The sequence below is a fragment of the Sebastes umbrosus genome, chromosome 14 (assembly GCF_015220745.1).
Source record: "Sebastes umbrosus isolate fSebUmb1 chromosome 14, fSebUmb1.pri, whole genome shotgun sequence".
NCBI lineage: Eukaryota > Metazoa > Chordata > Actinopteri > Perciformes > Sebastidae > Sebastes > Sebastes umbrosus.
The window spans coordinates 13,664,526-13,678,762 of record NC_051282.1 but is presented as its reverse complement, the minus strand read 5'-3'; the positions used below and the strand labels follow the sequence as shown (position 1 = coordinate 13,678,762).

At 35.9% G+C, this 14,237-nt stretch overlaps 2 protein-coding genes across 3 annotated transcripts; one reads left to right on the top strand and one right to left on the bottom strand.

Moving 5' to 3' along the window:
• Positions 1-3,093: 3,093 nt before the first annotated feature.
• tmem205 (transmembrane protein 205) lies at positions 3,094-6,650 on the bottom strand. Its single transcript, XM_037792861.1, has 4 exons — positions 6,516-6,650; positions 4,830-4,938; positions 4,558-4,721; positions 3,094-4,470 (listed from the first exon to the last, which is right to left on the bottom strand). The coding sequence occupies exons 2-4, from the start codon at positions 4,927-4,929 to the stop codon at positions 4,168-4,170; spliced, it is 567 nt and encodes a 188-aa protein (XP_037648789.1). The 5' UTR covers positions 4,930-4,938; positions 6,516-6,650; the 3' UTR covers positions 3,094-4,167.
• A 1,299-nt stretch (positions 6,651-7,949) lies between these two features.
• On the top strand, positions 7,950-12,485 carry elof1 (ELF1 homolog, elongation factor 1). Of its 2 annotated transcripts, none has more exons than XM_037793514.1 (4): positions 7,950-8,066; positions 9,992-10,123; positions 11,332-11,402; positions 11,616-12,485. In XM_037793514.1, exons 2-4 carry the CDS (start codon positions 10,008-10,010, stop codon positions 11,678-11,680), a joined length of 252 nt encoding a protein of 83 aa, XP_037649442.1. In that variant the 5' UTR covers positions 7,950-8,066; positions 9,992-10,007; the 3' UTR covers positions 11,681-12,485. The 2 variants fall into 2 exon arrangements, with proteins under 2 accessions (XP_037649442.1, XP_037649443.1); XM_037793515.1 differs by lacking the exon at positions 7,950-8,066 and adding an exon at positions 9,815-9,832.
• Positions 12,486-14,237: the final 1,752 nt, after the last annotated feature.

The window sequence follows — 14,237 nt, the reverse complement described above, 5'->3', positions numbered from 1 at the left end:
ACCTAGTTATGTTTAAAGGAAGAGTTTGACATTTTGGGAAATATTCGTTTTCTTGCAGAGAGTTAAATGAGATGATTGATCCTAGTCTTAAATATCTGTAGCTACAGTAAATATGAAGCTACAGCCAGCAGCTGGTTAGCTTAGCTTGGAAACAGGAAAAGGCTAGCCTGGCTCTGTCCAAAAGTAACTAGCTCTGCCTAACAGCACCAAAAAAGCGCACTTATTTACACGCTATATCTTGTTTTTTTTATCCGTATAACAAAAAGAAGTGTACATTTGACACGTTGGGGAGTTGTACGTGCCGGACTAGCCTATTTCTTTCTTCAGGATGTAGGCAATTGAATTCCTGGAGTCTCCACCGGTTGACAAGACTCTGGGTAAACACTGTCAAGTGGAAAGCTGGGTGGAGCCGTGGCTCCCTTTCATTTTCTATTAGAAGTGGCAAATCCCTCACAAGGCCATTAAACACATGAAACAAAAGATATATAACATGTTAGTGAGTTTTAAAGGTGCTGGTAGGGGGATTTTCTCACCTTCCAACAGAGCCAGGTTAGCTGTTTCCAGTCAGTGCACTAACCAAGCTTACCTACTGCTGAAGGTAGCCTCATATTTACCGTGCAGACATGACAGTGGTATCAATCTTCTCATCTAACTCTTGATAAAAAAGTGAATACGTGTATTTCCCACAATGTCAAATAATATTCAAGTCAGCTGGAACACACACACACACACACACACACACACACACCACAATCAATTAGATAACCACAAACTAATTGGCACACAATGAACTTGGGAAACTGTGGCCTATCAGGTACATTTATTTAGTCAAATTAGGCTGCCAAGTCAGTTTTTATCACCACAAAAACACCTGGCCTCATGTTACCTGAAATGATCCCAATGAGTTACACACAATAAGGAATACAGATTCAAACTGTGAACTGTGAACTGTGAAAAAAAGAGCACTGGCATCAGTAGAGACAAAGGTCCGTGCATCCCCAGTGTATTCTTCTTTTATTATATTACTGGAAAATCTCTGTCGGGACTTTAAAGCATACAGTCGTGATGAGTTATGGTATTCATCTCTTCCATATTATGTTCAATATGAGTTTATGATGGTCTTCAGTGCTCCCTCTTGGTATCATTATGAGCTTGGATAGTTTTTCTGTTTTTGGTACACACAGCAGAAAGGTTGATAATCACGAACTGTAAAGCAGAGGTGTGTGTGTGTGTGTGTGTGTGTGTGTGTGTGTGTGTGTGCGTTGTTAATGTTGGCATCTAACTGAGCAGCCTATTCCTCTGATAAATTGTACATCGTACCTGGATTTCAGGGTTATTATGCTGCGTAGGTGCACATCCATCACCGAGATCAGACAATTGCAAATGAGGTCTACATTTCCACATCAGAGATGATTGAATAAAGCTGCTTCAGACTCCGAGACTCATAATTAATTTAACACACCATAGTACTGCGGGGCTGCCCTGCAGTATTACTGGAGTTACAAAATAATGTTCCCCGTGCCAGCAGCAGTCTGTCTTCAGAGTGTGTGACTACTTACACACAAACACACAAAATCACTTCCTTGTGTGGGTCAGGAATGACGGAGGATGGTGGCTGGTGCAAGTCCTCAACACATCCTTTTGTTTCCTTACTTCCTCATGTTTTACTTTGCACACCCAGAGTTGAGGAATTTTTAAACAGTGTGCATTTTCTTCATGGTCTTCATGTCCATACTTGGCTGATACAAATACATTGCTATATAGTAGGGCTGTCAATCGATTCAAATATTTAATCACGATTAATCGCAAATTAATCGCATTTTTTATCTGTTCAAAATGTACCTTTAAGGGAGATTTGTCAAGTATTTCATACTCTTATCAACATGGGAGTGGGCAAATATACTTGATTTATGCAAATGTGTGTATAAATGTATTATTGGAAATCAATTAAAAACATAAAATAATTTCCTTTTTTTAAAGCTAAATCTATTTTTTTATTATTTTTTTCCTCTTTATTATTATGTTATTTTAGTATTTATTTATTATTATTATTATTTTTTTCTTTTCTGTGACCAAGACCAAAATAGGGTGGGGGTGGAGGGGTTCTCTTTCTATGATCTTATTTCATGTCACGGACACTCAATTACGTTCTGCGTTAGATGATGATGATGACCTTTGCCATGGTTGCAAAAAATCCAATAAAAAAGATTTGGAAAATATATATACTGTATATATATATATATATATATATATATAGGCTGCATGGTGGTGCAGTGGTTAGCACTAGTTGTTTTGGAGTTATTTATACCAAGAGGCCTGCCACTTCTCGAGCTGTATTGAGGAAATGAACATTTCACTTTAGATCTCCCCTAGGCCACGCCATGATTAGACGAGTGGATGAACTTGTTCTTTGGTTAAACAGGGTTTACTTTCCTGATGTCACCACTGTTGCAACTTGACAGGAAGTCCCAGTATATTCCCCGACAATAGTTGAGACACTTGGGACAAACTTCCTTGTACATTCTCCAAACTGAGACACTATAACACATAAAACATACTGCGTTCAGACTTAATTCTGTCCATTCATTCCATACTGTATTTTTTATTAACTACAAAGCAAGAAAACTAAAAAAAATATTTTTAAATGATTACTGAATTCCTGATCACAGATGCAGAAAACATCTTTAAAAAGGCCAACATGAATTGCATTCTGGAAACCTCAACCCTTTACTTTCAGTCCCTGCTTTTTATATTGAAATGCCTCCATTATAATCCATTAGTGCTGATGTTGTAGCCGTAACAAGGACAGTGCCTCTCTCATCCTGTAGCCGGCCAGCGAAGCAGTGTTCTCTGCATTCAAGGACGGTGCTCTCAAAACCTCATATGCGTCACCGGTAATTAAATTAAAACCTCCCTATTCCAAATCCAGCCGCTGTCTGATGGGTCTGGGTTCACTCAACACTTTGAATTTATGAGGATTAAAGGTCAGTTTCTTTCCAAACAATCCAATAAAACAAGGGTTTTAGAGCATAAAGATCACAACAAGTCAAACCTGTGGTACCACATTTAAAGAAATAAAACGATGGATGCATATTAAAGAATATTAACAGCACGCTGTTTAATCTCCCAATCACATTGTTAATTCAACAATGTTGACAAATTCAACATTAAAATATCTGGAAACACAATATTTTACAATTGAAATGCACTACTGTGCTCAGCAACAAACTTTCCCTGAATACACCTGTGTCCAAACATCGCCCCCTGCTGGGGATGCAGGTACATTACCCACACGATACCTGTGGTTTGGTGACTACATTAAGGGTATTTTAAAAAAATACATTTTGTTCTTAAGATTGGGTATGATCATGAGAAATATAATCAAATATGAAAAACAAATTTAAAAATAAATCCTATTTTGTGAGACAGCCTAAATTAGATAATGATTGACAGGATGAAAAGTACTTCCAGGGAGACACCTCAGGTGAACAGGGTAAACAATTTAACTAATAGATGTCAACATGGAACTTCCTCAGTTCATTACTTTACTCGCATTACAAGTTTCTGAAAACGGATGTTTGAATATGTAAATGATGCATTATCTTAACAAATTTGTGCTAATTTGCATACATTTCCAGAACATATATCTGAACATTGGATAAAGCCAGGTTCAAAATTATTGTATCACTTTGTTGACATATTCGAATCAAAGGTTTTTACAGAGAGAATTTTGGATAGGTCTTTCATCACTCCATAAATCAGAAAATACTGTCAACAGCCATAAAAAAAATCCCTTTTTGCCATGTTTTTAGGAATAAAATTATGTATAAATAGGGCTATGAATGATATATGAACATAACAAAATAGCAAAATAGCCCAAAATCTCAAAATTGACCTGTGTAATGGTCAATTTTGAGATTTTGCGCTATTTTAAAAACAATGTTTTGAAACAATGTTTTGGCTGCAGTGTCTCCCTTTAAACAGCCAGATAAAAGTGAACAGCAATTGGATGCTCAATGGCAACAATGGCATCCTCCCTCATGAGTTGGCAGCTGCAGCAGGGATGCAAAACTCTGTGTAATTACATTTACATAATGTCACTGACACTTTTATTTGTGGGCATATTTAACCCACGCCCACATCTACTGAATTGAAACCTACTCCCCTCTAAATGGTGGATAAATTCAGAGCTGTGTAGATTAAATTAGTCGTGGTGCAGATGAACCCGATCAGGTTGCAGAGGTTGGACACACCGTGGTAGCGGCCAAACGTGCGCTTGAGGGCTCTGTACTTGGGGTCCTGCTCTTTGAGCTTAGCGTACGCCTCTTTCTGGCTGCCCAGGCCGATCTGGTTCCCCAGGCCATGCTCCTCCTCCACCTCCCTCATCTGGAACATCACCTCGGTGGCCGCTGGGCCGAACCACTGGGCGTTCAGGCCCGTCATGCCCAGCGCCACCAAGTACAGACCCATCTGCAGGACAAGATGCTGATGATTTACTTGAAAATATTGGGACTAAAATAAGAATTTCAAATTGTATGTGCATGCGTGATGTTTGACCTGCACACTTTCATGCCAGTCCAGCAGCTCTTTGGGGTGGTACACGGCAAACACAGCCAGGCTGACAACGTTGCTACCCAGCAGGCAGTAGAAGTACACGGGGAAGAGCTTACTCTGCACCAGGCCAAACGTGTGCCGACTCACCTGCCACACTAACGCAAAACCTGCCAGCACAGACATCAAGATCAAGAAGAGGGGTCAGAAATCTGAGAAATACAGAGTTGGAGCAGGAATGCATGTGTTGCAGCCATCTTGTCTGTTTGTGCTCACACCTGCTATGAAGGAGACCCAGACCTGCATTCCCCAGGAGAAAGAGAGCACCAGAAGGTGTAGCACTTTGACCAGGTCTGCGGGGTCGCCCTCTGCTGCCATGGTGTCACTCTGCAAAATGCATACAATATGTAACGGATAATGTACAGCGAGCCAGTCATTACTGTGAAATAATCCCCGACAGGGTGATGCGTAGGGGTCTTGCATCGCCCTGAAGGGGTTTATTTCACAACAATGACCCGCTTAACTGTACATTATCCTGCTTATTACACGTCTACTTATATTAAGAAATCAATAATTTGACACAAAAACGATCCGCCAGAGTCCAACATCAGAAATGCACCCGTAGCAACGGTGTGTTATACATAGCAACGGTCTGTTATAAAGAAATAACAGACCATAGAACGCAGTGATTGACCAATCAGAATCGAATGTTCAACAAGAATTTTGAACCAGACTTTATTTGATGTTCAGATATATGTTCTGGAAATGTATGCAAATTAGCACAAATTTGTTAAGATAATGCATCAATTACATATTTAAACATTTTCAGAAACTTGTACTGCAAAAAATAAAGCCGTGTAATAAATACACAGTTAGTCTTGTGTGTTGTTGACATGGGCTTTACTTCCTCACTGGGGTACCAGACAACCCTCATTGCTGTGTGTGTGTGTGTGTGTGTGTGTGTGTGTGTGCGTGTGTGTGTATAATAATTGCAAAATCAAACATTTTTTCCTTTGAATATTTTTTGATCATCTGACCTTGTTAAAACCAAATATGTAGACAACATATCGAAATGACCATACTGACCAAATTGTTATTACCAAAATAGATAGAAGATCATATTTTGTGTCTTACATTTTAATATGGGCATGAGAAAATACTAATTCCTTTTGTTTGCCAAATTCACAGACAAAGTCATGTACAGTATGTTATCCTACATAGTGATATCACTTGTGTTTGGGGCTCATAGGTCTACCTATGGTCCTACCTCCCTGTTAGACCTCTGACAGTATAAACAAACTGGTATAAAACTCCAATAACAGACATCCAAATAGACTTATTTGGGATTTTGCATGGGTGGTGCTGAGTAAGAAGTACTGTCAGCACCGACCACAGATGTACTGTACAGTGTAGTACAGTTTTCAGTATATGAAAATCCATTGTATTTAACCACTATTTTACAACTCAGGGTTACATTTTCTGTAAACGTGACATCAGTTTATAAGTCAAAAAGTCATGAACCTGATAAAAACAATGTTAAGTCTGTTTTTTGAGCTGGTAAAGATGGTAGGAACACACACACACACACACACACACACACACACACACACACACACACACTAGCATTGGGGCCACAGTGATAAAGGTCTTGTTTATCTTTTGCAGCCTGGTGCTGCATGATAAGTCTCCAGAAGAGCAGAGAAAATACATTTCAGAATTCACTGACTGAATTACAGTCGACATTTAAGCAAACCGAGGCAACAACTTATCTGTGTTAGAGGTAAATGCACGACAGAGAAGCAGCAACAGGTAACTTTGAGACTGTTTCCAGCTGGAACTGACAAGCTAAGCAGCTGCAGCCTCCCAGCTCAGAGAGAGTTACACAAGTTTCATGTCGCCAGAGTTGCTTTCTTCATTTAGCATTTCACCAAAAATACTCACTAACACGTTACACCTGCACTTACCTTACTGTCCTTCTCCTCTGTCAGTAAGTACGAATGCAACTTAATAACATCCAAAGTGTGATCCAAGGTTCAGCTGAGCCACTTCCTCTGTCATATAACATTATGACGTCAACAAGCCCCGCCCCTCGAGGTGAGACGGACCAATGGGATTCTTAGAAAATTAATATTTTATCATATATTTCATGCACTTTTTATATTGGCTTTGTGAAGTACAATATTAATTTAAGCCTTTTTTCAATATTTTTGACTGGTAAATTAAATAAATAAATAACGACAATAATAATAATAATACATTTATGATTATTATTATTATTATTGTTATTATTACTATTATTATTATTATTATTATTATTATTATTATTATTATTATTATTACTGTTATTGTTATAATTAATTATCAAAAATGTAGCCTAAGCAAGATAAAGAAATATCAAAAAGTATTATAAATATTATAAATACAATTTTGATATTGTATGTCTTTCTCTATACACAGCTAGATTTTATTTATCAAAGACTTATTGTGGGTTACAACTTCTGAGATCTGAGTTAAAGAACATATATATATATATATTTATATATATATATATATATATATATATATATCTATATCTATATATATATATATATATATATATAGATATATATATATATACATATACATATATTGTGGCAGCCTGGGATATCTAGGCAATACTGATACATAACAAAATAGAAGCCTGTTAAAATTATGTTCAAAGTTAAATTAGTTTTCACATAATACAGTAATACATGATAAATGTCCACACAAAAATAAATATCCACTGGAAAGAAATTGCAGGGAAATGTTTAAACTGATAAGACTGATTCATACCATGGGACCTGGAATAGTTTCACTTGATTTGCTATTGTATATAGTATGTTATTGTTATTTTATGTTCATATTTTGTATTTTCTAAGCTAGTTGTAGTAGTCTGGTATATTTATAGTGTATTCTAATATATTCTTTTTGTTGTGTGTATACTATAGATATTATCTCTAGTGTTGCTATGTATATTTACTGTTCCGGTGCATTGCCTGGATAACCTGCAATTGTTGTGTTACACCTGTAACACAACAATTTCCAAATTTGGGATTAATAAAGTATCTATCTATCTATCTATCTATCCATCTATCCATCTATCTATTAATCTATCTATCTGTCTGTTTGTCTAGCCATCTATCTATCCATCTAGATATTTATCTATCTACCTGTCTGTCTGTCTGTCTGTCTATCTATCTATCTATCTATCTATCTATCTATCTATCTATCTATCTATCTATCTATCTATCTATCTATCTATGGTTTTATGTTTTGAAGGATGTCTGCAGCATCACTAGGAGGAGGGGCTTAGAAGAAGACGAGAGCCGCTATTGGATACTTCACGCTGTCAGTCTCCACTTGACAGCCAATCAAAACACCGCTCAGATTCCCAACTAACCAATCAGAAGCGGCCCCAGAGAGAGCTATGTGGTACCCGGATGATGAAGTTCAACACAGAGCATCCTCCAGCTGCAACACATCACATCCCTCTGGTAAGACTAACAGTCACATCATTACGCTAATGCAACCAAATACAACCCATAACACACGAACCACGAGCTTCAAGTCTGACCTCTCAGCTCCAGAGACGTTTATTAAAAGATATTTTTATCTCATAAACAGTGTTTATCCACAGGCTGGCAGATGTTAGCCTGTTAGCTTGTAGCAGTAGCCTTGTGTTCATCTGATCCTGTTTGACGTAGGTTGATTTGTTTTCCTGACAATAGCAGCTGTAGACTGAGGATGTGGCTGTTATAAAACATAATTCAGATTTTGCTATATAAATTGAAGGCAACTTTAATTGTTATCCAAGAGGAAAAGGTGTACTGTACCGTTATCACAGGACTGTTAGTGATGAGGAGACATCACTGTTTGACAACAATGTGTGAACTATTGTCTTCTGTCTTGGACATTACTAGACATAACATAGTGGCTGGTTGTGCAGGTGGTAGCCTAAAACAGTTTCTATTTCTATTGTAATGAAAAATGACTGTACCTACCTTGACTCTGTGAAATACTATATTAATTCAACAACAAACACTCAGGTACATACACATGGGTACTTTGGCATCTCTGTGGAAAAGAGTTTAAAAGGGAAATTGAGTGAAACTTTCTGGTGATGTCCATAGCTGATGAAAACATGATTTGTTTTTATTATATTATTATTAATATAATTATCATAATTATTGTTATTATTATTCAAGTTTTTTATTATTATTATTATTATTCAACCGTTTTTACTATTATTATTATTATTATTATTATTATTATTATTATTATTATTATTCAACAGTTTTTTATTATTATTATTATTATTATTATTATTATTCAACAGTTTTGTATTATTATTATTATTCAACCGTCTTTTACTATTATTATTATTATTCAACAGTTTATTATTATTATCATTATTATTATTATTATTATTATATCCAATAGTTTTTTTAATTATTATTATTATTATTATTGTTATTCAACAGTTTTTATTATTATTATTCAACAGTTTTGTATTATTATTATTATTCAACCGTCTTTTACTATTATTATTATTATTCAACAGTTTATTATTATTATCATTATTATTATTACTATTATTATTATTATTATATTCAATAGTTTTTTTAATTATTATTATTATTATTATTGTTATTCAACAGTTTTTATTATTATTATTATTCAACAGTTTTTATTATTATTATCATTATTATTATTATTATTATTATTATTCAACAGTGTTTTCTGTTTTTTTTCTGCAGATATACAACATTACAAATGGGGCGCAGAAAGTCACAGGACTGTTAGTGTTGAGGAGCCATTACTGTTTGACAACAATGTGTGAACTATTGTCTTCTATCTTTTACTAGACATAACATAGTGGTTGGTTGTGCAGGTGGTAGCCTAAAACAGTTTCTATTTCTATTGTAATGAAAAATGACTGTACCTACCTTGACTCTGTGAAATCACATTAATTCAACAAACAAACACTCAGGTACATACACATGGGATAATCTGATTACTTTTGATGAATTTAAAACATTAATGAAAGACCTAGAAGCAGAGTCAATCGGGTGCTGTCTGTGTTTCTGAATATTTTCACTTTAATGTGTTTTGTATGATATTATGCTATGTATTTATTTTGCATTTGTTTTATGTTGTGGCGTCTGAAACTTTAATGTATGTTTAAATGCTGCTGTCTTGGCCAGGTATCTCCTGCAAAAGAGATTCTAAATCTCAATGAGTACTACCTGGTTAAATAAAGGTTAGATAAAAAAATAAAAATAAAAAAAATAAAACTTTGGCACCTCTGTGGAAAAGAGTTTAAAGGGGAAATTGAGTGACAGTTTCTGGTAATGTCCATAGCTGATGAAAACATGAGAAATGTATTATTCAACAGTGTTTTGTGTTTTTTTTTCTGCAGCTATACAACATTAGAAATGGGGCGCAGAAAGTCAAAGAGAAAGCCACCTCCAAAGAAAAAAATGACGGGTAACCTGGACGTCCAGTTCACCTGCCCGTTCTGTAACCACGAGAAATCCTGCGATGTCAAAATGTAAGTAAAATAGAAAGAAATAGGGAAATGTATCATGATCACATTCACAGCTTCCAACTCGGCATTTAAGGAGAAAGCTACCAATCCTCCGTTTTTTTGTACCTCTTACTGTTGTGAAAGCTTGTTAGACACTTTTGGTAAAGCACTTTTGGTAAAGCCTTGAAACCAACTTTCAGATTTGTGAAAATGAAAAAGGGAGACTTTTTTCACATGTAGACCACATTAGACCAGGTCCAGATACAAAGACACTATACTTAGACTTGTCAAATCTTTACTAGATTATTCCAGAAAGGCTTAAAGCAGCAGTGGGTAGAGTTGGAGCAAATATGATGAATACAAAGTAATTTTTATAAAACGGTCACTATATCCTGACAGCAGTGCATGAAACAGGTAATCTGAAAAAAAAAAATCATGTGCCTCTGTGTCCTCCGGTGCTTTTAAAGGCATCTGCAAGATTTCACAGACCGGAGGAAAACAACCAATCAGAGCTGAGCTGGCTGATCAAGCGCTGATCAAATATGAATCAATATTCTGTTACTGTAATGTCTATTTCTCACCTCAAATGTTTTCAGAAACATCTTGTAGTGTGCCGTTTAGCTGTAAAATGAGAAAGTTTGTGACCCTGTAGCCATGTTGAGACCAGTTCAGGAAAAAAATACAAATACATGTGAAAAAAGCAGTGAAATCTCCCTTTTTTTCATTTTCACAAATAGAATAAAGCTTTCAGGAATCTGAAAATGTGTTTTAAAGACTCTTAAGCCTTTCTGGAATAATCTAGCGAAGATCTGACAAGTCTTAAGTACAGTGGTTTTGAATCTGGACCTGGTCTAATGTGGTCTACATGTGAAAAAAGCAGTGAAATCTCCCTTTTTTCATTTTCACAAATAGAATAACGCTTTTACAAATCTGATTTAAAGACTCTTAAAGCTGCAGTAGGCAGACAGTTTTTGGCATCATTGGGCAAAAAATCCATAATAACCTTTCAGCATATTGTAATTCAAGTGTTCTGAGAGATAACTAGGCTTCTGCACCTCCTCATGGCTCAGTTGTACCAAAAGTGTCTAACATGCTTTCACAACAGTAAGAGGTACAAAAAACGGAGGATCGGTCACTCGGCAATGTTTCCAATAACTGCCAAATCGGAAGCTAACTTCAGCGTCGTTCATGAACAGCAAAACTAAGATACTAACTGACTAACTGTTTTCCAGGGAACGAACACGCAACACAGGAATTATATCATGCAGTGTTTGCTTGGAGGAGTTCCAGACTCCTATAACCTGTATCCTTTTAACCATTTCTACATCACGTATGACGAAATATATAATGACTTAACACCTGCCAGGGAGGTTTGTGTTTGGACCTGTTTGCTTGTATTTCAGGTTGAAAGATATCTCAAAGTTTTGTGAAATTAAATTATGCAGAAAGTTAGGTCAAAAGCCAACAAACAAGTGGTTTGTTTTTTTGGAATGCCCCTTAACCTTTTCCCCATCAGATCTGTCCGAGCCGGTGGACGTTTACAGCGATTGGATCGATGCCTGTGAAGCAGCCAATCAATAGTCATGTTTTCCTGTGACTCACCTTCTTTCTCTAACCTCACTTACATTTCACCTCTGTGATTGGTCCACCAAAATAGGTCCTGTTCAGCTGGCACAATGTAGCGAAATCTTCACAAACAATAGAAGCGTTATGTTTTTTGCAGGACAGGGACAGTGTGCGACATGTTTAGTTTAATTTTGCTACAATGTGGTTCGCTGAACATGAGACGTTCCTCTGGCTGGGCCAGAGGGTTGCCATGTTGTTTTGTCTACTTCACAGATCTCAGTGTAAAAGTTTTCATACGTCAGTGATACATTGTTTTTTGTGTGTTTTTTTTATGATTGTATCGTATTTTCTGTTTTTGAACTACAATTGTCATAATTTGACTGAAATGTTAAAACGTCCTTGTCCTCCGTCGGTATTCTTTGTGTTTATGAATGAAGAAAATATGAATCTCTTGTCTTTAGTTTATTGTTAATAGATGATAATGACGCAAACATGTTACTTTTGTGGAAGTATTTTTTTAGTTTTTGACCCCGTCTCTTCTGCTCTGAAACATTTTGTTGGTTGACAAAAAATTTTCTTCAAACCTTTTGTTTTTTGGACCAGTATATATATATATATATATATATATATTTGTACTGCTAGATTTTATGATTTTCCTTTTCTTTTAAAAATCACAATCATGTCATTTCTATTTTCCTTATTTTTTTTTTTTTAAATCACAATCATGTAATTTGTATTACACTACTTCTTTGTATTTCACATTTGTGTTTTTTAAGGTAATGACGAGCAATGAAGAGAAAATTAAATCAGAACCATATTTTTCACGTGTTTTTTATTGCACAAATGTCATGTTTAGTGAAACGCATATAGAAAAAAAAAATCAAGAGGTTAGCAAAGATGTAAAGTTTGAACATTGTTGAAACAAAGCCAACACAGTAAGGTGAAATGTTACAATACATTTACTCAACTTTGTTGCCATTCTGGATATCAGGGAACTAAAAACTACATTCCTACATTTAATTGAATAAAGGGAATGTTTAGATATTTGATGGATTGGAAATACAGTAAGTATACATGTGCTTTTTCCCCACTAGATGGCACACTACTACATGCCTTTGTTGCTGAATGACAATGAACAATTCATGAGCCTCAATCTATTGGCCTATTCAGCACATGAACACAATCATGAAGCTTATTTAACAGCTAATTCTGACAGTAATTCAAAGCCAATAAATCTGAATACTTCACTAAGAAATGCAGAGGTTTTGATGTGCAACACTACTCTACAGGTGCCTGAGCCTCTGGAACTTTGTAAATGCACATTTCTGCCTTCTAATGTGTTGAAAATGAATCCCGCAACAGCAAGTGTCCAACCTTCCAATAACATTACATTCAAGACATTCGGTGGGTTAACAGTATGATGCAGAAATATAAAAACGAGAATCTAATCCGTACATTTGGCATGTTTCACTGAGCAATTATCACGGACTATGGGCACCAGGCTCTACTTTCTTTGTTATTGCCATTTACGGACAGTGGTGGATGAAGTACTCCGATACTTTACTTGAGTAAAAGTAGCAATACCACAAATGTAAAAATACCCCATTCCGAGTAAAAGTCCTGCATTTAAAATGTTTAGGACTGTACCGAATGTCTTTTTTTTTTTATTCAAAGCTTCTATTGGAGGTTTTTGAATGAAGCTTTGAATGTCTATCATCATATTTTAAGATGACATCACTCTAAATAAAAAATCCTCAAACAAAATCCTCAATTTGAATATAGTGATTAATCGGATTAAATGTAGCCTTTTTAAAATGAAATTAATGTTATTTAATGAATATAACTCATCAACTTTGTGTGCGGCAAGCGGGAGAGCAAAATTAAAATGTTTTTGAAAGGCTAAACGCCAACAAATATGGATCGAAGCAGAATATTTCGCTAGATAAACGCATTGGCCGAAATGCAATCTGGCAACCCACCGGCTATCGTGTGACGATGATTTAGCTTTTTATTGGTTTAAAATTAAAATTAGCTTGTAAAACTGGCTACTTGTGAAACAATGCGGTGGTACATGTCGCCTCTCAACTCCAACTCCAGTCTCGCATCTCAAGTTGCTAATCGGACTGTAAACAATGAGCAGCTCATGGAAAAGGAAGTCTTGGCCCAGATATCCGCTGGCTACACCAGAACTCTTGAAATATAGCCCCTTGACCCCAGAGGTTTAACCGTCAGACCGATAGGCGATGGGTTCTGAGATTGTTGGAAATGTTTGGATCACACAAATTGGAAACAATCCTACGCAGCCACCACTGGAATCTAATTCTACAAATAGTATAATACTAATGATGTCAGTGTTGCCTAATCTTAATCTGCAACTGTGCAACCAAATTAAGCTTGGAACTATTCAGTACAGCCCTAGAAATTTTACTAAAAGTCAAAGTACGTAAGCATTATTCACAAAATGTACGTAAAAATGCTCAATGCAGAAAAATTGCCCCTGTGAGTGTTATTACCTATATCTACAACTGATTTTACCTCATTTTAAAATTTTATTTTGTAAAGTAACTACAAC

Coding starts and splice junctions, on each gene's coding strand:
- tmem205 (XM_037792861.1), bottom strand. CDS start 4,929: ATGGCAGCAGAGGGCGACCCCGCAGACCTGGTCAAAGTGCTACACCTT. Junction 4,722..4,829: donor CTGGGTCTCCTTCATAGCAG/GTGTGAGCACAA, acceptor CTGTGCTGGCAG/GTTTTGCGTTAGTGTGGCAG. Junction 4,471..4,557: donor ACTGGCATGAAAGTGTGCAG/GTCAAACATCAC, acceptor CTTGTCCTGCAG/ATGGGTCTGTACTTGGTGGC.
- elof1 (XM_037793514.1), top strand. CDS start 10,008: ATGGGGCGCAGAAAGTCAAAGAGAAAGCCACCTCCAAAGAAAAAAATG. Junction 10,124..11,331: donor AAATCCTGCGATGTCAAAAT/GTAAGTAAAATA, acceptor ACTGTTTTCCAG/GGAACGAACACGCAACACAG. Junction 11,403..11,615: donor GTTCCAGACTCCTATAACCT/GTATCCTTTTAA, acceptor TTTCCCCATCAG/ATCTGTCCGAGCCGGTGGAC.